The sequence below is a fragment of the Corvus moneduloides genome, chromosome W, assembly GCF_009650955.1.
Source record: "Corvus moneduloides isolate bCorMon1 chromosome W, bCorMon1.pri, whole genome shotgun sequence".
NCBI classification, from domain to species: Eukaryota; Metazoa; Chordata; class Aves; order Passeriformes; family Corvidae; genus Corvus; species Corvus moneduloides.
In genome coordinates, this window is record NC_045510.1 from 12,751,057 (window position 1) to 12,771,810 (window position 20,754).

At 44.1% G+C, this 20,754-nt stretch overlaps 1 protein-coding gene across 1 annotated transcript in view; it reads right to left on the minus strand.

Moving 5' to 3' along the window:
• Positions 1-20,754, minus strand: part of LOC116437372 (E3 ubiquitin-protein ligase KCMF1-like) — a 77,482-nt gene that overhangs the window by 10,886 nt on the left and 45,842 nt on the right. The window contains exon 3 of the mRNA XM_032095041.1: positions 6,761-6,900. Coding sequence (XP_031950932.1) covers positions 6,761-6,900 — 140 coding nt within the window. The remainder of the gene's footprint in view (positions 1-6,760; positions 6,901-20,754) is intronic.

Below are 20,754 nucleotides of genomic sequence, written 5' to 3' on the forward strand. Positions count from 1 at the left end.
ATATGACATTATCAAGTTCATTTACTGCTCTTTGAATCCCCAAGTGACTTCTCATTCATCTCACCAGTGAAGTGTAGGAAGGAGACTGAAACCAGATGTGAATATTCAATAAAGTATCACAACTGAGACCACCCACTGCAGTAACACAAGTAGAAATTTGGCAAACTCCTTATTCCTACCAAGTACTTTGGGAGATAGCATTATGGTTTTGTTTTTCTCTTAAGTGTAAACCTACATTTAAAAAAAGTCTTGGGACACTTACTGTCATAGCAACCTTCATTTATTATTTTGGTTTTTCCCCCAATGACTGCAACCATCTGAGAGAAGCGTGCCTTAAAAGTCCTTTGCAACAGTTTTGCAGGCCAGCCTCAAAGCTTGACAGATCACATGTTAATAAGCCAGAAGGGAGAAACTTGGACACAGTATATGCTAGGTCTTAACTATTCTTCCAAGGATATCCACCTGGACTTTGCAACCGATAAGACTGTAAATTAGGGGGAAGACCCCGACTGGGAGGGGTGAGGGAATCAATAGAACCATACAAACCTATGAAGAGAAATGCAGGGGGAAGGGAGAGCCAGGAGGAACAAAGGGGAGGGTAGACAGAAATGTGTATAAAGTGGACTGGTCACATGTAAAACAGAGGTGGTCAGTATGTTTGTCTGACTGAGCCTGATCACCACAGTCTGCCCTGTCTTCCTATATCTTCTTATTAAATTTTAACAATCTCTGCATAATCTCACTGTCTATCCCATGTGTATGTATGCTGCAAGGACTAAGTGCCAGCTACTGGTGAGATCTGTGTATGTATGAACAAAACTTGGTGCCAGATACTTGAGTCAGACTAGGGCTGTAGGTGTCCCTGTGGCTTGTGGTGTCAGCTACTGGAACAAGTATCAGTAGTTGGAGGGGCCATAGCTCTCTAGACCTAGGGTGGGTACTACAAACTTTGTGCCTGGAGTGCCCGCTACTGGGGGGGCTGTCATAAGTGTATTTGGTGCCAGCTACTCCAGTCAGACCAGGGGTGCCTGTGGGGTTGGCTACTGGACTGAGTGGGGTCTTAAGATCAGCTACCAGAGTGAGTCATGGTCTCTGCCTCCAGCCACTGGGGCAGGAACAGTATGTGTCTCAAAACACAGCTGACAGGGGGGAAATCAGCATGAGTGAGGGGTCCAGCACTGGTAGCTGAAGCAGGACAACCAGTCACAGCCCATGTGGTGCCTGGTGCCAGCTGCTGGGGAAAAGGGAGTGGTTGTCTGCATCTTCCCCAAACCTGGTGTGTGTGTGTATTGGCTAGCTAACTTCAATCTGGACCTAGCAAATGAGTAGAGAAGAGCCTCAAGTCTAGGCAGTAGTATGAAGCAGGCAAGAGTCTGCTAGTATGCCCAGGGGGACTTGCGAATGTGGAGTGCTTGTGAGATGAGTGCGTGAGTGTTTGCTAGTGAGCATCAAGCTGTACTAGCTGGAAAATAAGAGACCTGTGAAACAGGTAAGAGTGCCTGGGATCCAGGCAGGGGTACTGGCCAAAGAGGGCCATGCCAGTACTCACGGGATCACAGTGAACACGTGTGTGCTTGTGAATCTAGAGAGTATCGTGTACTTTCACTAGCAGCAACCTTTTATCTCTACCAGGTGAAGAGGAAGGAGAGAACTTGGCTGACTATACTTGTTTTATGCAAGTCCTACGTGTAGGTGCTGTTGAAGGCAGCACTGTGTCTGTGGTCATCTGTGTGATGGGCCATGTGTCAGTGTCCTCCGTGTGTGTACAGGTCTCCAAAATATGTGCTTGGCTTCAGTAGTGGTTGAACCTGCAAACGGGAAAGTGGCAGCTGCATCCCTCAGCCTGGACACGGGCCCTAGGTCCCCAGGCTGGGCTTCAGCAGTTAAGCAGAAGGGAGTCCTGAGCTGGATAAGGCAGGCATGCTCTAAACATCCCTTAAAATTAACAAATCACCATATTACTTGGAATGAAATCCAGGATATTATTAAAAAGCCTTAAGCTAGTTAGGCTCCAAATGTTGCTGCCTGTTCTGAGCTTCCCCTCCCCCTCCCAAAGACACTTGCCTCTGCCATGTGCTTGGAGCTCCTTTGTTCTAAGCGCAGGCAAAACCAAATGTAACTCAGACTCTTTAGCAGTGTCTGATTGGCCGGTCACCCCGGGTCCGCCCCCAGTCCTCCCCTTTCCCCTTCTCCGAATAAAAGAGACGATCGAGGGAGGGCCCGCCCTGAGGGCCCGCCCTCTCTTGGCTCTGCTACCTTCTTGTGAACATCTCTTGTTGTCTGTTTGTTTTGAAAGCTTCTAACTGCAGGAAATTGAGCGAGCAGGGAGCTATATTTCTCCCTCTTTGCTTCTGCTGACGGTATTTGCTTTGCAGCTGATACAGGTACCGATTTTAGAGCTACTAAAGTGATAGATTGCCTGTGCTACCTCTCTAGGCTGCTCGAGACTTTCTAAGGCATTAAACCACTAGCCTAGCCAGTAAAAAGCTAAAAAGATACCTTCCACATCCAAACATCACAGTTGACAGTTTCTGGATCTGTTCCCTAATTACCATCACCTCCCCATGTATACAAGTATACTGGTTTTGGCTGGGATAGAGTTAAATTTCTTCATAGTAGCCCATACAGTGCTATGCTTTGGTTTTGTGACCAAAGGAGTGTTGATAACACACTGATGTTTTAGCTATTGCTGAACAGTTATCAAACATCATCAAGTCCTTTTCTGTCTCTCACACTGCCCCAACAGCAGGTAGACTGGGGATGTACAAGTAGTTGGGAGGGGACACAGCTGAGACAGCTGATCCCAACTTACCAAAGGGATATTCCATATCATATGCCATCATGCTCAGCAATAAAAAACACAGGGAAGAAAGGAGAATGGTTCAGAGTTACAGTGTTTGTCTTCCCAAGAAATCATTACATGTGATGGAGCCCTGCTTTCTTGGAGATAGCTAAACATCTGCCTGCCAATGGGAAGGAATTAATTAATTCCTTATTTTGCTTTGCTTACATAGGCAGATTTTGCTTTCCCTATTATCTCAACCCACAGGTTTTTGCACTTTTACCCTTCTTATTCTCTCCCCCCCTCCATCCCATCCCATCCCATCCCATCCCATCCCATCCCATCCCATCCCCCTAGGTGCAGGGGAGAAGTGAGCAAGCAGCTATGTGTGCCAGTTGCCAGCTGGGATTAAACCATGACCAGTATTTTTGGCATGCAAACTAGGACTCAAAGGGTTTGAGATAATGACACATTTGACCAGAGCATATTAGAGGGAACATATAATTATTATAGCTGTTTAACCACTGCTGACCATAATATTAACTTATCTGTTCTCAATATTAGTTTATCTGATCTGTGCCATGCTCCCTTTTTTGCTCTACACATTAAAGACTTTTTGGCTTGAGAAGACAACAGGAGCTGTCCCCATGGCCAACAGAGCCAGTTCCAATCAGCTCCAAGACAGACTTGCCCCTGGCTAAAGATGAGCCAATCAGTGATGGTGGTAGCATTTCTGTAATAATATATTTAAGAAAGTAAAAAAGCTGCACAGCAGCAGCTGTGAGGAGTGAGGAAATATGAGAAAAATAACCCTGCAGGCACCAAGGTCAGTGGAGAAGGAGGGGGAAGAGGTGCTATAGGCAGTAGAGCAAAGATTCCCCTGCAGCCCGTGAAGAAGACCATGGTGACACAGGTTGTCCCCTTGCAGCCCTTGAAGGACCCCACATCAGATCAGGTGGATGTGCTCTGAAGAAAGCTGCAGCCAATGTCGAGGAGCTGAGTAATGCCCCTCCTTATTCTGACCAATGATCATTTTGCCATATTTTCTACCCATCCTGTTGCTCGGGAGGGAGGTGAGAGAGAGCAGATCAATGAGTACCTGACAGCCAGCCAAGGTTGACCCACCCCATCCCGGTCCTTTAACTTCAGTCTAGTTGCTGCCTTACTAAATACAAAATGAATCCGCTAAGTGTGACTGAGTAGCAAAAAAGTGATGTCTTCATTCTAAAACTTGATTCAAAGATGATATCTGATTGCATTTCTTACCATTTTCAGAGCTGTAATCCTAAAAAAAAACCCTGTTTTTGAAACCTAATATCAACAGTAACAATCATCATAATTCCAGCCACATCCATCTGAACTTGTCCCACATTTCTGACCATTCTCCTTAATCACTTGATGGAGAAATAATAATTACTGCAGTTTTAAATCTAAAAATGAAAAACTATACACCAATAATTCATATGTTTTTAGGAAAGACCAATACACTTTTGAGTCTCAGAACAGGTTGACCAGTTGTGAGAGACTTGTACCGGTTTGGCCAAATTTAGAAATATATCCTCTGAGAGAAGGCAGGTCACCACCCCTCCCCCACCAGGTTCGGGGAAAATAAATTTTCCTCAAAGGAAAGTGAAAGAGAAAACTATTTATTTAACAAACACACGGGAAAAGGAAAATAATGTTAAATAATAAAATCTCTCACTGTGGAGACAAAACCTGGGAAAGTGTTAGAGTCCTCCCTTTGGTCTCCTCGGAGCTGGGGCTTGGCCCAGGGCCAGGCCCTCTGTGCTCGGTGGAAAGTCCTCCCAATGTGTTCCGATATGGAAGCAGTCCAGCAGAAAAGGGAGAAAATCCGAAATTCCAGGGAAGGAAAAAAAAAGTCAACTCTCAGTCTCTCTCTGGAGAAAAAGAAGCTGAACAACTGGCCAAAAAACTGACTTGGGGAGCAGCAAGCCGGGTGCTTCCTCCTTCCCCTGCCGCAGCTGGGAGAAAAAATGTTGCTATCTCTGTGTGACCTTGAACAAGCTGCAAACTGCTTTGAAAAAGTTTTGCTCAGTTTTTCCTTCCCCCTCTCAGGCTCAGTTTAGAGGCATAAAAAGGCACAAAGTTAATTTCTGGGCATCAGGCAGCGATATGGGATACACATCATAAAGTCACCCCAAGACAGAGACTGGAGGACATTGCTGGCTCAAAACATTTTGGGTGCGTCTGTGAGGGGAAGGAGCAGGTCAGGCCTTGCCTTTGGTGTGGTGAGGCAATGCACTGCCCCATACACCCCAACCTCCCCTGGGCCTGTATCCCAGCCCCACAGTGGCTGCAAATCACTGGCACACTGGAGGCAATGCTCCACACCCCATCCCTGGAGCCTCAATCTAGCCCCAGAGTGGCCAGGTGACCAGAAGTCCCACCTGAGGGAAGGGCCCAGGAAAGCCAAAGGGTACTTAAACCGAAGCATGAGGCAAGCACACGTCTTGACCCTACCTCGTCTTGGAATTTCTATCAGCTGAACACTACTGGAACCAGGAGTGGCAGCTATGTGTGTTCTTTTCTATATTTCTTCTCTCTTTCTCTTTCTTCTTCTAATTCCCTCTTCTTGGAGTTTTGACTAACTTAAAATCAGATGGGCTTGGAGTTTACTAAGTTGAATGGGCTGAAGTTGATGCTTTGTGAAGTGCTTTATGTTGATTGAATGTTGCTCTAAACTTTTGCCAAAGTTCTCTGATTTTCTGAAGTTGCCAGTAAAGTTTTTTTTGTTGTTTTGACCTCTCGAGAATATCTTGTTGGTATTTCTCCCATACGTCTAACTCAGAGTACATGAAAAACCGTAAGCCCGTTTAAGAGGTTCGTCAAGAGAGTTTTTGGGGGTCTTACACCAGTTTTAATTCTTCTACTACTCCTTGATATAAGGCCCTTAGCAGAGAGATTCTCCTTCTCCCACATAAGTTCTCAAAAAAATTTTCTTCAAGCATGCACATTTTTATAGGGATCTACAACAAAAATAACTAGACAACAGCTCCCTGAATGTCCTTCTGTAATCATACATTCCTCAGGCATAAACAGTGTTCACACACAAATATGAATATATTCCCTACTGCTGGAAAGAGACTCAAACTTCTTGGTCAAGAATTTAACTTAGGATTGATAAGACACAAAACTGTTGAATTAGTGAAGTGGGTGTTAGAAAAAAATACAAAACATACACCTGCACCATAAAGGGAAATCTAAAAACAGGGCTATGGACTTTTCTAAAAAGAAAATTGTCTGAACACAAAGCAGTGCAAGCATGTAGTTTCTCAACACTGTAATGAGGGTTGAGAACAAACTATTTCTAATAGTATAAAAATCCAAGTTACTTATTATTTTATTGTTTCCATAGCAAAGAAGTGACCTCGTATTTCAGAAAAATTTCAGACTTTCTGGCGCAAGCAACGGTAACATCTAGATGTAAAGACTTGAGGAGAAAGCTTACTGAAAAAAACAGAAGCAGAACAGAAGTTGTAGTAGGCTATTATATGGTGTGTAATTGCTCTGCACCAATGGCCAGTTGAAATCAGAAAAATCAAGTGGAAGGGTTGAGGGAAAAAGCAAGGGCCACTTTATAAAAAAAACCCCAATATATTGAAAATCAATATATCAATATTTTAAAAAGTTTTTATTTTTACAAAGGTTTAACCTTTTCTGTAACACCAGGATTTAGTGGCCTGCACACCAAGGATCTAGGGACTTGGCTGCATAACTTAGACTGATGAGAGAGCGCTGTGAGAAATTCTATAGAGAGGTAAAGGTAATGATGTAGGCACTGTTAATAGCTCAAGGAGTCAAAAGGGAAAACACCAGCATAGTGTGTATGTATGTATGGTACATACCTTCCTAGTCAGCATTTAAATTAACACATACGTCAAGAGAAAAACCACCTCATTTTCTGGAAATTTTCATATACTTTAATTGTCATTTAAAAACAATGCTGAAGCGGCTTACCACCTCTGTTGATGTTTCTGCGTGTTCAGAAGCAACATGTTCTTGAAGAGATGTTTCTGTATAACCCATCCTTCCACAATAAGGACAAGTAAAGGACTGTGGCTGCTCTACAGAGAAAGCTTCTCCACCATAATACAAATCTGGAAAAAGATGATATTTTAGGAAGGGTTATGTTCAAGCAGGATAGCTCATTACTTTATTTATAAAACTTCTTCATATATACACTTATGTGTGTGTAATCATTGTCAATTTCATTAATTATTAATCAAAATAAGCATTTTCCTTTTGCACAAAGTGTATATGACTACTATAAAGCTGTTCAATGACTCAACTGTCGGGGTCCCTCCCCCTGCCATGTAGCCCTGGGAGAGGGGCCCTGAGGGGAGGCACGGGGTTTCCTAGCCCCTGGTCAGCCTCGTCCCCATTGGTTGGTTTGTGTTCCCTGCGCGGGCAAGGACCCTCGGTCCCGTGACTGTAAGAGTTCCTCGGCAGAGCCCGGCCATGCGGCTGGAGAAATAAACATCTCTGAAACATCTATCAAGAATCTGTCTGTATATATTTCTTTCTACGGCCTCCTGGTTTGATACATCGTGTTACAGTATCCCCGCTGTAACAAATGGTGGTGAACTGCGAGCAGAACAATCCCCGATCCCTAAGCGACTGATTTGTGTGAGTAAACCCTAGAAACTGTGGATTCCTCTTCTTGTTTTTGTTTTGCTATTCCATATCTAAACTAGTGAGGAACCGTGGGAAGACTCTTGGCTTTCAGAGCCACATATGGACATTTATCTTAAACTTGAAAAGATTCTCGAAAAACGATTTGTAAATTTTAGCTTAATTCAAGCTCAAAAAGAACTGAAACACTTCCTGGCATGGTTGTTTAAGAACTTTTTCTATGTTTCTTGGGATTTAATTCTTACCAAAGACTTTTGGAAGACCGTTTGGACACAATTAATTTTTGAGTCAAAATACATGCCAATGGAAGAATATTTTCATGAATATTATTTAATTTCTGAGGCTGTTGAGCAATGTCAGCTGTGTCCTGGCGAAGGGAAGCCTGGCTCAGGCACCGTGTGACCGCGGCCACGTGGACCGAGCCCTCTGCTAGCAGCAGCGAGGCAGTTCCCGCGTGCGGGCGGAGCCACGTGAGCTGCAGTGTCGGCGGTGGAGTGAGGCGCGGCGGGAGTGGCGTGACCCGGCGGTGCCTGCCCGGCCCCGTGCAGCGTGTGGTGGAGCGAGCCCCGTGAACGCCCAACCGAGAGGGGTGGCACGTGGGTGGCGGCTGGTGGCTGGTGGCGGTGGAGCAGAGCCGCGCCCAGCCAAAACGCGTGCTGGAGCAGGGCGCGGGGGGGTCATCACTCGGGGGCCCGGCCGAGACGTGGGTGCAGCGCCTGGCATCGGCAGCGAAGCTGCTACCAGAGGAGGCGACGCACGGAGAACTGAGCGGCACGGCCCAGTCCGGCCCGCGCAGCCCCGAATGCAACCCCGGGAAGAGCGCGCAGGCACGAGCAGCTCCGGCGGCACCGGCAGCCCCAGCAGCTCCAGCAATTCCAACACGGGAGCGAGCGAAAGAGAAAGCAAGAATGCAGCGAGACAGAAAACAGTAGCCACTCGGAAAAAGGAAAAGATCATAGTAGCAAAGGTTTTAAGAATAGTAAAGTGGTATAATGTTAAACAAAATTATGGTTTTATAACAAGGTGTGACAACCAGCAAGACATATTCGTGCATAGAACTGCTATTAAAAAGAATAACCCTGAAAAATGCATCCCAAGCTTGGGAGATGGAGAGGTGGTAGAATTCAAAATTGTACTAGGTAGAAAAGGGTTACAAGCATCGCAGGTCACTGGGCCTGATGGTGTTCCTGTAAAAGGCAGTATATATGCTAAAAATTGTAATCATGTTAGACAATATCTCCATTGTAGGCCCCCCTACAGTCTCCCTTTCCTAATCCCACCTTTCCCTTTTACCCTATGTCCTATTACCCCCAGTGTATTCCCAATCCATTTTTTCATCCATGGTTTCCCTCACAAAACCATACCTTTGCCAATTGTTTCCCCAAAAATCCCTTTCCAGTGCCAAGTGGGGGATGAAAAGGGGGAGGGAAGAAATTAAACGCTCTCCTGCCTCAGTTTCCCCACAAAGCATGCTCAGAGAGTCCTGTCTCCCTTCTGTCAGCCTTAAGATGTTCCAGAGAATCTGTTTGGACATTTAAAGACTCAGGAGGGTGGCTTGTATTGTTTTAAAACTGTTCTTGTTATGTTTATCCAGTTGTTTTCAATGTTAAGTTTTAAATCTCTTTTTGTTAAAAATAAATGGGTGAAATGTTGGGGTCCCTCCCCCCGCTATGTAGCCCTGGGAGAGGGGCCCTGAGGGGAGGCACAGGGTTTCCTAGCCCCTGGTCAGCCTCGTCCCCATTGGTTGGTTTGTGTTCCCCTGCGCGGGCAAGGACCCTCAGGTCCCGTGACTAGAGAGTTCCTCGGCAGAGCCCCGGCCATGTGGCTGGAGAAATAAACATCTCTGAAACATCTACCAAGAATCTGTCCATATATATTTCTCTTCCATGGGACTCCTTGTTTGGTGCGTGTTGCAGTATCCCCGCTGCAACACTCAACTTCCAAAAGAATAAACAGACTACATGATTTTTATACTAGCAAACAACATTGCTCTTCCTGAATGTTAGAAAACTAAGTCTGATGGTGCTGGTGAACCATCACTTTTCTCCCCATCCTTGTTTTTACCATAGGTGAGCTTGTATTACAGGTAAAATCACTGTAGATGCACTGTGCTCTCACAGCAAATCTGTGTTAAATACTGTAATTTAAAATGATTCGGTGACACCAGCACTTCATATGTTGATATTGGTGCCATAGCTGAACCAGTGTTTAACAATATGGGGAGCTAATCTCTGGCTAAATGAATCAACTTCTAATAGTAAAGCCTCAAGCTAAAATGTAGTCAATCTATCCAGACCTCAAACTTGGCATTTTAAAGCTTAACTTCATGTAAGCAGCTCACATTTTTGCAAAAGGTAGCTGGAGGGTTTTGATCTTGTACCCTTATAAGCAGCTAAGATGAACTTACATCATGGGAACTTAAACAGAAGTAACATAAGTTCTTAATATGATTTTCCTGGGAAATTGTATTACCTTATTTGCCTAGTTAACTCCTTGAAAATGGCAGGAACAGTGAGAAAACCATATGCTTCCACATAATACAAATCATAAAGCATCCTCAGCTTAGTATGTAGAGTCTGGGGCTCGCTGCCAGCAGTTCTTTTTCAGAAACACCATGAAACATAGATTTAGAAGAAACATAAAGATTTTAGGTATAGGCTAGCTGTGTTGAAATTAGTTAGAATAGGAAGGAATTTGGGCCCAGGTAGAGTTAATTAAAATAGTTAAGAGAGCTGGACCTGAAATGGGTTTTAAGATGTTAGTAACTGATTACCAAATAACTGATGATCTGTCATTTGCATGTTTGCTTAGCTGTGCTTAGAACGAGGAGTAGAAACATTGATAAGTTGGTGTAGAGAGCAAGGACAATCACCAATTTCCTCCTTTTGTGGGAACCCGTCCAAAAGTCACGCAAGAAGAAACTTAGAGGTCACTAAAGTAATTAGGATTGTTAAAGTTCAGAAAGGCAAAAAGGTCAAAATGAGGAAGATGAGTTACTTCATCTTTTTTAGGACCACTGACCCAATTCAAGACCACCAACTCAATTCAGAACACACACTACGCATGCTTAATGACATTTAAGCTCATTTCCATACGAAGCGGAGAATGGGAGGTGTTAACGTTATGAATATACATTTGTATTTTGGATATTCATAATGTTTGGAAATAAAAAGCTTTGTGTTTGCTTGTATTGGGGCCCTGTGTCTTAGGGAGCTATCCCATGCAGTGCCTGGCACCAAATAAAACATACACTTTCTAACTCTAAACCGTTAGAGAGTTTTTGTCCGTCTCAGTTGGATATCGATATTAGATCGATATTCATATTTTGGTAAATCATTTTGGCGACTCTGGTGGGACCCTGCTCTATCTGGCCGAGGGGCCAGGGGTCCGGGGACCCCCCTCGGGTGCCTCCCCTGCATTTTTGGGGAGAGGGGGCTCCTTGGTCCTCTGACACCCTGGGGAGAGACCAGGACCTGCCGGAACCACGGACAAAGAGGTATGTTTTAAAATTAAAGGGGTACCTTAAAGAAGGCAGCTTGTAAGACACAGCGGGACACCCTGTGCGAAGTGGAAGCCTGGGAGAGTTTGGTTGTAAGTGTCCGCGGAAAGTATAGTAATTTTTCAACAGAGCGGGTAACGGCTCCAAAGGTTCATCTCCCCTGCCTCTGTTTCCCAGGGAGGGGGACGAGGTACAGGGGTGCTGCCTTGGTCTCTCATGGAGGAGAGCCAGGCGCGCAGAGTGGGTGGCTGTGCAGCGCGTGTGGCTGCAGAGTTCCAGCGGCTGCAAGAACTCTGGCTTGGTTCGTTCCCATAGAGGGGAGCGAGGACCGTGCGGTTGCACACCGGAGGAGTATGGGCGGTAGTGGCGGAAGTGCTGTCAGCTCCGGTCCGGTCGGTGGCTTAAAAGCAGCATTGGCTTGTAGTTTGGGATACGAGTGGTGAGCAGAGAGAGAGACTAACTTTATTTTGAGTGCTGTACGCATGCGTTAGGGATGCGCCGGAGGTCTACAGGGGCCTCTTTGGGTCAAAGAGTACAAACCCCCTGGGCTGCGCAAGCGCTGTATGGGTATGGTGGCTGGGTTATGCCAAAAGGGTTTGTTGGAACTGTGAATTAGCAGTGTGTTGCGTGTGTGTGTGTTTAGTTTGTAAGAGTTTGTATTGTATGCGTTTTGATTTGTGTGTATTTAGAGCGGATTAGCCACATATTTGTATGAAAAAGTTATAAAAGTTTGTGTTTAGTGGAGTTGGTGGAAGGATTTTTGTGCTTGAGAGAGCGGAGAGATTTTTTTGTGTCTAGAGAGTGGGTTGCAAGAAAATAATTAAGTAGTGTGCGTGAGCTTCAAGTTGTGTGAATGGTGGTGGTGAAATTTGGTTAAGGTATTAGTGAAAAAAAGTGGTAATTGTGTGTTTAAAAGTTGTTAAATTTGTGTTTAAAGGAGCGAGTGGAGCTAGTTTGAAACTATGTCCAGTGTCACTTTGGCGACTGGTGGAGGGATTTGAGTTTGTAGCTTTGGATTTTTGTTTTGTAAGTTTTTGGTATATTTTGAAAAGTTTGATTGTAAGTGAGTTTAAATTTGGTAGTTTGGTGCGGGGTAACATCCAGACGAAGGGCTAATAATTTTAACCTTAGCGGCGAGGCAGAGCGACATAGCGTGTAGCGGGGATTCAAGACTAAACCCCCCCCCGCTTGCTCAGCCGCGCAAGTGAAGTGGCAGGGGCTAAATCCCCCCCGCTCGGCAGAGTGAGTGAGGAGGCAGCACAAGCTGTAACTCGCTAGCTTGCCAGATTTTAGTGGAGCCTTGCAAAACCCCAGCAGAATATTTGCTCGGGGTTGCGAAAGGGTTGCGGTGGGTTTTATAAGTTTAAAATTGTTGGTACAAGTGCTTTGAGTAAATTGTTTTAAGCATTTGAATGTGTGGTGTGAGTTTTATGTGCTGTGTGAATTTTTTTTAGATTTGAATAAAAAGAAGGGGGTTTTTTTTTGAGTGGTGGAGTGTGTGAGTGTGTTGTGAATTTTATTAACAAGCTTTTTTTGTGAACTTTAAAAATGGGGACAAACAAAAGCAAAGAGGTTCCTAAGAGTAGCCCCCTGGGATGTGTTTTGACACACTGGAAAAAGATGGTGAATCGTAGTCGTGCAGAGACCAAGAGAGAGCTTATTAAGTTATGCACCCAATGGTGGCTGCTTTATAAACTGGAAGGGGGTATGAAGTGGCCACCTTTTGGTACATTGGATTATGAAACATTACTGCAATTAATGCTTTTTCTTAGACATGAGCAAAAATGGCCAGAGATTGTTTATGCTGAATTATTTTTCACTCTTCGAAATCAACCTGAGTGACAAAAAGAGTGTGGGTCAGACCATCCTCTGATCCCTTAGTATTGGCTTTTGAAAAGGATAACAAAGTTAATAATGAAAAACCTAAGCGATGTTGCAGTGCATGTTCAATAAACCAGAGATGTACCCATCCTGACAAGGTATATCAGGTAGAAGCCCAAGAACAAGAGCTGGCAGATCTACTTAAGTCACCTCCTAAAAAGGGAGATGGGGGAGGGGTAGCAAATGATACAGAATCAGTTACCATCATCCCCAGCCTCGAACCCCACTTCACTTTCTATTTCATCTCCCTCTGGGAAATCTATAACAACTAACCTGTACCCACCTTTACCAAGCAGTGACAGCGAAGAGGATGAACCACCCTCCCCACAGGGTCCTATAACATTAAGGACCTGGGGGTGAACTAAAAGAAATATACAAGCACCTTTAAGGGAAGCAGTAAATCATGAAGGGATTCCTATATTAGTTAAAATCCCCTTTTCTATTATAGATATAGAAGCCTGGGAAAAAGTGGCCAGAAATTACTGGAGTGACCCAATAGGGGTTGCTAAGAAATTTAAATTTATGGTAAAGCAACACAATCCTGATTGGGATGATATACAGTTACTGCTTGATGCTCTAACTGAATCAGGAAAGCAATTAAAGACAGCTGTGAATATGGCCGAGGATGATTGCAGGATAACACAGGAGGATGTTAAAAAGGTACTTCCTCTTCAGGATCCAGAGTGGGACCCTAATGAGCCAGATGAAATGGCACAGTTAAAAGGGTACTGGGGATTCATAATAAAAGGGCTGGAAAGGGCAATCTCTAAAGCCATAAACTGGTCAGCCCTGTATGCTATTAAGCAGGGTCCCTCTCAAACACCTTCTGAATTTCTAGACAACTTGCGAGATGAGATGCATTGCCATACCACCTTGGATCCTGGATAGGAAGAAGGAGTGCAGCAATTGATAAATTTATTTTTAGGACAATCCACAGGAGACATCCGGCAGAAGCTTCAGAAGATGCAAGGTCCAACAATCCGGAATCTAGAGACTTTGCTTAATGTGACATAGAGAGTTTATAGCAATCGGGAAGAGGGATATAAACAGGGAATGCAAAAATTAATAAGGGTGGTAAAAGAAGAAGAAGAAAAAGGAAGACGTGGGCAAGGTCCACCAAGACAAGGACCACCCCGACTGGGAAGGGACCAGTATACCTTATGCAAAACCTGGGCATTGGAAAAACCAGTGCCCAGAAAAGAAAAAGGGTGATGAAAAAAGGAAATATGACCAGAGAGGTGTGGGGGTGGTTACTCATGTAAAAGAAGACTGAGGAGGAGTGGAGGGCCCTACCCTAGGGGACCCTCTGGTTATAGTTAAACTAGGGAACGAAAAAGTGGAATTTTTAGTAGATACAGGAGCAACACATTCAGTGTTGAATAAAGCTTTGATACCTATATCAAGTGATTATGTTGTAGTGACAGGGGCAACTGGCCAATCTGAAAAGGCATACTTTTGTAAACCACTGAGATATAAATTGGGAAAACAGTGGGAAATTCATCAATTTTTATATATGCCTAACGGTCCATCTGCACTTTTGGGCAGAGATCTGCTAGAGCAGCTGGAGGCAAAAAAAGTAATATTTAAAAATGCGGAAATCAGTTTGGAAGTAAAAGACCAACAATATATAAAGTTGCTGAGCCTAATGCTAATAACCAAGGAAACTGAAATAGCAAATGAAAAATAAATTATTAAGAAGATAATGAATTAAGTATTCCCTGCAGTATGGGCCTCTGATACCCCAAATCAAGCTTAAAGAAAGGAAACGGCCCATAAGGGCCAAGCAATATCCCTTGAAAAGGGAAGACAGAGAAGGGATCAGGCCAATTATTGAGAACTTCTTGCAAATTGGATTGTTAAGGGAGTGTCAATCTGATTTTAATACTCCTATTTTACCCATGAAGAAACCTGATGGGTCATACAGGTTAGTACAAGATTTGAGGGCAGTCAATAAAGTGACTGAGGGTTTATACCCAGTGGTTGCTAACCTTACACCTTGTTAACTCGTTTAACACCTGAACTAACCTGGTTTACCATTTTAGATCTGAAAGATGCTTTCTTTTGCTTCCCTCTCCATGAAGCCAGCCAGAAAATTTTTGCATTTGAGTGGGAGAATCCCAAGAGTGGATGCAAAACTCAACTCACATGGTGTGTATTACCCCAAGGGTACAAGAACTCTCCTACTATGTTTGGAGAACAGCTTGCAAAGGATCTAGAATCCTGGGAACCCCCACCGGGAGAAGGACAGCTGCTTCAGTATGTGGACAACCTTTTGATAGCCACCCAGACCCAAGAGGCATGTATGAACTGGACGGTAAGCCTCTTAAACTTTTTAGGCTTGCAAGGGTATCGGGTGTCCCAAAAGAAGTCCCAGATGGTAAAGCAAACAGTTATTTACCTGAGCTATGAAATAAGTGCTGGACAAAGAACCTTGGGATGAGAGCACAAAGAAGCAATATGCCAGACCCCAAAACCCCAGACAGCAAAAGAGCTGAGAACTTTATTAGGTATGACAGGGTGGTGCAGACTGTGGATTAATGATTATGGGTTGCTTACTAAACCTTTATATGCATTGATTACGGAAGGAAACAAGAACCTGCAGTGGACAAAGGAAGCAACACAGGCTTTCGACCAACTGAAGAAGGCCCTCATGTCAGCTCCAGCCCTGAGACTTCCAGACGTGAGTAAACCATTCTTTTTGTTTTCTCACGAAAAGCAAGGGATTGCCTTGGGAATACTGGCACAAGACTTGGGCCCATATCGGCGGGCAGTAGCCTACCTTTCCAAACAGCTGGATGCAGCAGCCAAGGGATGGCCAGGGTGCCTCAAAGCCGTTGCAGCAGTGGCAATAAACATCCAAGAGGCACGCAAATTCACCCTGGGCCAGAAAATGACTGTGCTAGTATCTCATACAGTATCTGCAGTCCTGGAGGTGAAAGGGGGCCATTGGCTCTCCCCTCAGAGATTCCTGAAGTACTAGGCCATACTGGTAGAACAAGATGATGTTGAAATTGTGGTGACTAACATTGTGAACCCAGCTTCATTCCTCAGTGAGAATTTGGGAGAACCGGTGATCCACGACTGCCTGGAGACCATCGAGGCCACTTACTCCAGTCGCCCAGATCTGAAGGACACTCCTCTCAAGGGCGCTGAGACCTGGTTCACTGATGGAAGCAGTTATGTTATCAGTGGAAAAAGACATGCTGGGTATGCCATTACCACCAGCCGAGAGGTAATAGAGTCTGGACCATTGCCAATGAACACCTCTGCACAAAAGGCTGAAATAATTGCTCTAACCCGAGCCTTAGAATTGGCAAAAAGAAAGAAGATTAATATTTATACTGATTCAAGGTATGCGTTTGGGGTGGTCCATGCACATGGAGCCATTTGGAAGGAGAGAGGACTGTTAAACTCACAAGGGAAGAGTATCAAGCATGCACCAGAAATACTGAAGTTATTGGACGCGGTTCAGTTACCTGAGAAGGTAGCTATCATGCACATTAAAGCACACCAAAAAGTGAGTTCTGAATTGGAAGAGGGAAATATGCTGGTGGACAGAGAGGCAAAAGACACAGCCAAAGGTGAAGTACCCAATGAAAAGGTAGAGGCAACATTAATACCAGATGGAAAGATTTGCCTTGAAGGTAGGCCAGAATACAACAGGAAAGATAAGAAACTTATAGAAAAGGAAAATGCAAGTTATAATCAGGAGGGATGGGCTGTAACTAAGGATAACAAGCTTATAGTACCTTCTTATTTGTTGTGGTCACTGGTGCAGAAAGAACATGAGAAAACACATTTGGGAATGGATGCTTTGTCCAATTATTTGAAAGATAGGATTATGGCTAGGAGATTGCAAGGTGCAGTGATACAAGTAACTCACCAGTGTGGTCTTTGCCTCCGAACTAATCCTAAGAATATTCCAAAACCTAAAGTTGGACAAATTGGGAAAGGCTGCGGACCTGGGCAACAGTGGCAAATTGATTTTACAGAATTACCCAGAAAAGGGGGGTATCGACACCTATTGGTATTAACAGATACCTTTTCAGGATGGCCAGAGGCCTTTCCCACTAGAACAGCTAAAGCACAAGAAGTGACCAAAGCATTGTTACAAGAACTAATACCCTGCTTTGGAGTTCCAGCCACTATGTCTTCAGATAGAGGACCACATTTTATTTCAAAAATTGTGCAACAAATCAGTCACCACCTGGGAATAGATTGGGAGTTACATACCCCATATAACCCTCGGTCTAGTGGCCAGGTAGAAAAGATGAACCATTTGATTAAGCAACAGATAAGATTGGGACAAGAAGCAAATTTGCCTTGGCCCCAGGCTCTCCCATTGGCATTAGTGTGGATTCGAACAAAACCCAGAACAAAGGAAAAGTTAAGTCCATTTGAAATTTTATATGGGAGGCCATATGCGGTTCAGGAGGGAACTTCACCCATTCAGGTGGGAGAAGAAACGCAAGTCTGTGGGAAGGAAGGGATGTTTGAAGATGTAAATATGCATTTGTGCAGGATGGGTTTCATGAAGCTTACCATCCGCCCATGAAGCTTATCCGATTTGGCCCTGAATGCTGTGACAAATGCTTAAGCAATTAAGTTTAGACTTAAAATAGAGGGGTGTGCAACAAAAGCATATGATGAACAAATTGACCGCAGTAAGGAGTGACTTAATTAAATTGCAGCAACTGTTGCAATCCTCCTTGCTCGCCCTGGGTGATAACCATTGGAAACTGTCCAAAATATTACCAGATTAAGAAGATACAGAAGAACAAGACCATGAATTGAACTGTATTATACCCCTCTGAACATAGAATGTGGGCACGAGAAATTAAAAGCTAGTGGCAAACCATTAACCTAGAGCCCTGTTCTATGAGGGAACAGTTAGAGTACATATATGAAAAGATTTTAGGTAAAGACATTTGTTTGCACACAGACCAAAGCATTTGCCACCTTGAGGTGCATTCAATTAACCAAACAACGCAGCTAGTGTATACCGGAAAAGGTTGCGTCTGCCTCAGGATGGCATGTCCCACCATAACGATTGACAATTTAATCATAAATGATAATCCAACTTAATTTGTGTATTTGGAATTTTACGAAAATTGAAGGATCACATCAGTATATAAAGGCAAGCATTATTACTATCCAAGAAGTCTTGCCTGTCCCTATAGGAATGAATCTGACATTTGTCTCATCATTGGTGGGATGTGCTTTTCAGATGGTCACCGACAGCAACTGGTATACTCAGTGTCTTGATTCATCCTATTATTGTATTGCTCATTTTAGTAAGTGCAAGTTGGATTTTATCTGTGGTGACGCTTGTTTGGTATTGGAAGATGCTGTGGAGAATAGAAGCCTTGACATCACTATCCAAAGCATATGGTTTAGTCTTGAATGAGAAAAAGGCTGACCACGCAGCTTGGATAAATGAAGAGGAATCTTTATACTGAGTTGTCATAGGTTAGCAAGCATAGTCCCGGAATAGTCTCGGGCCAGGCCGAGCCGGGCCACAGCCATCCTGGAGCCATGGGCCTGTTCCATCTGTGGAACCCCCCCCCACTGCTTTGCCATGGGCAGCCGGAGCAGCTTGGGTCTCCCCCCTCTCCACTTCGATAAGCAACATTCAACATTCCAGCTGCAAAGCTGCAAGGCCGAGGTGAGATTAACCCTTTTATTGCTGTGAAGAGCTGAAAACCTGAGGGAAGAGAAAGAGGGGATGCTTAAAGCTGAAATTCTGTTGTGAAGCTATGATATATCAGAGTATCCCGTTGTAATTTCATGAAGATATGGGGGGTGGAGTGTTCAACTCATAAGCAAAAGCACCTGCGCTGAGATAGGCAGATGCTGACGCAGCTGTAATTTCATGAGAAGTTTGGACAGGGAGAGATGGACCAGATGAGGACTTTTGCTCCAAATGGGAAAGGAGAAACCTCAGTTCCTAGAGATGCTCCCAGAGATAGTCCTAAAGAGGAAGATGAGGAAGACCCTTTGCTCCCAGGGAAGGAGAAGGGCCTCTGTTTTTGTTTCTGAATGGCTCAACCTTAAAATTGTACCCCAAAAACTTCAAGAGTGGACCCTCGAAAGCAGTTGCGGGAAAAGCTGCAAGTCGGGGGAAGGGACTCACATGCAGGCAGAGAGACTCCTCTTCCTAAATGGACTGAACGATATTTGGAAGTGGGCGGCTGTCTCGTTGTGATAATGCGTTCATAGCACGAGCAAGAAGAGACTTCTCTTTCTAAATGGACTGAACAAGGTTATTATGGAAGTGGTAAACAGACTGAACATCTCAAGGGTTGTCTTTTTACATTGTCAGTGGGAGAAGGGAGGAAGGTGGGGGGAGGAGGAGAGTTCTAAAGGTATGGTATAATTTTTTTTTTTCCCCTCTTTTAGGTCGGTTAATAAACTTCTTTATATTCTTTCAAGTTTGGTGCCTGCTTTGCATTTCTCCTTATCTCACAGAAGATAAACAGTAATGAGTATTCTGGGCCAAACCACTACATGAGTAAAAAGAATTTAATCACTGTTAAAAGAGAAGTGGGGAATGAAACATAGATTTAGAAGAAACATAAAGATTTTAGGTATAGGCTAGCTGTGTTGAAATTAGTTAGAATAGGAAGGAATTTGGGCCCAGCTAGAGTTAATTAAAATAGTTAAGAGAGCTGGACCTGAAATGGGTTTTAAGATGTTAGTAACTGATTACCAAATAACTGATGATCTGTCATTTGCATGTTTGCTTAGCTGTGCTTAGAACGAGGAGTAGAAACATTGATAAGTTGGTGTAGAGAGCAAGGACAATCACCAATTTCCTCCCTTTGTGGGAACTCGTCCAAAAGTCACGCAAGAAGAAACTTAGAGGTCACTAAAGTAATTAGGATTGTTAAAGTTCAGAAAGGCAAAAAGGTCAAAATGAGGAAGATGAGTTACTTCATCTTTTTTAGGACCACTGACCCAATTCAAGACCACCGACTCAATTCAGGACACACTACGCATGCTTAATGACATTTAAGCTCATTTCCATACGAAGCGGAGAATGGGAGGTGTTAACGTTATGAATATGCATTTGTATTTTGGATATTCATAATATTTGGAAATAAAAAGTGTCGTGTTTGCTTGTATCAGGGCCCTGTGTCTTAGGGAGCTATCCCACGCAGTGCCTGGCGCCAAATAAAACATACACTTTCTAACTCTAAACTGTTAGAGAGTTTTTGTCCGTTTCAGTTGGATATCGATATTAGATCGATATTCATATTTTGGTAAATCAACCAAAACTGGGAAATCTGCTCTGAACTTCTTTGCTGTTCTGTCAAAAAGTATAATTTCTATAGAGAGTACTAGATATGTACATCCCTGTTCTTTAATAGACCTATTGCAATGCTTTCTGTCCTTTGCCAGGACAGCATACCAATGTTTGTGCCCATTCAGCATTTTAAAGTTTATGTCTGTAGTGGGTTGACCCTGGCTGGGTGTCAGGTGCCCACTAAGTTGCTCTATCACTCCCTTTCCGTTTGGGACAGGGGAGAGAGTAAGATGGAGAACAGGCAGCAGGGTGAGATAAAGCAGTTTTATTACAGTAAAAGAAAAAGAATAAGCAGAGATTTGCACATGCAAAAGCTAAAGGGGGAAAAAAAAAGGTCAATCTCTACTTCCCATTAGCAGCGATGTTCAGGCACTTCCCGGGAAGCAGGGCTTCAGCACGTGTAACGGTTGCTCCAGAAAGCAAACATTGGAAGCTCAGGAATGCCCCCCACCCCCTTCCTCCTCTCTCTCTCAGCTTATATATCTGAGCTGACGTCATATGGTATGGAATATCCCTTTGGTTGATTTGGGTCAGCTGGCCTGGTTGTGTCCCCTCCCAGGATCTTGCCCACTCCCATGCCCTTTGATGGGGGGAAGGAGTGTCAGAGGGGCAGCGCTGCTCAGCAGTAGCCAA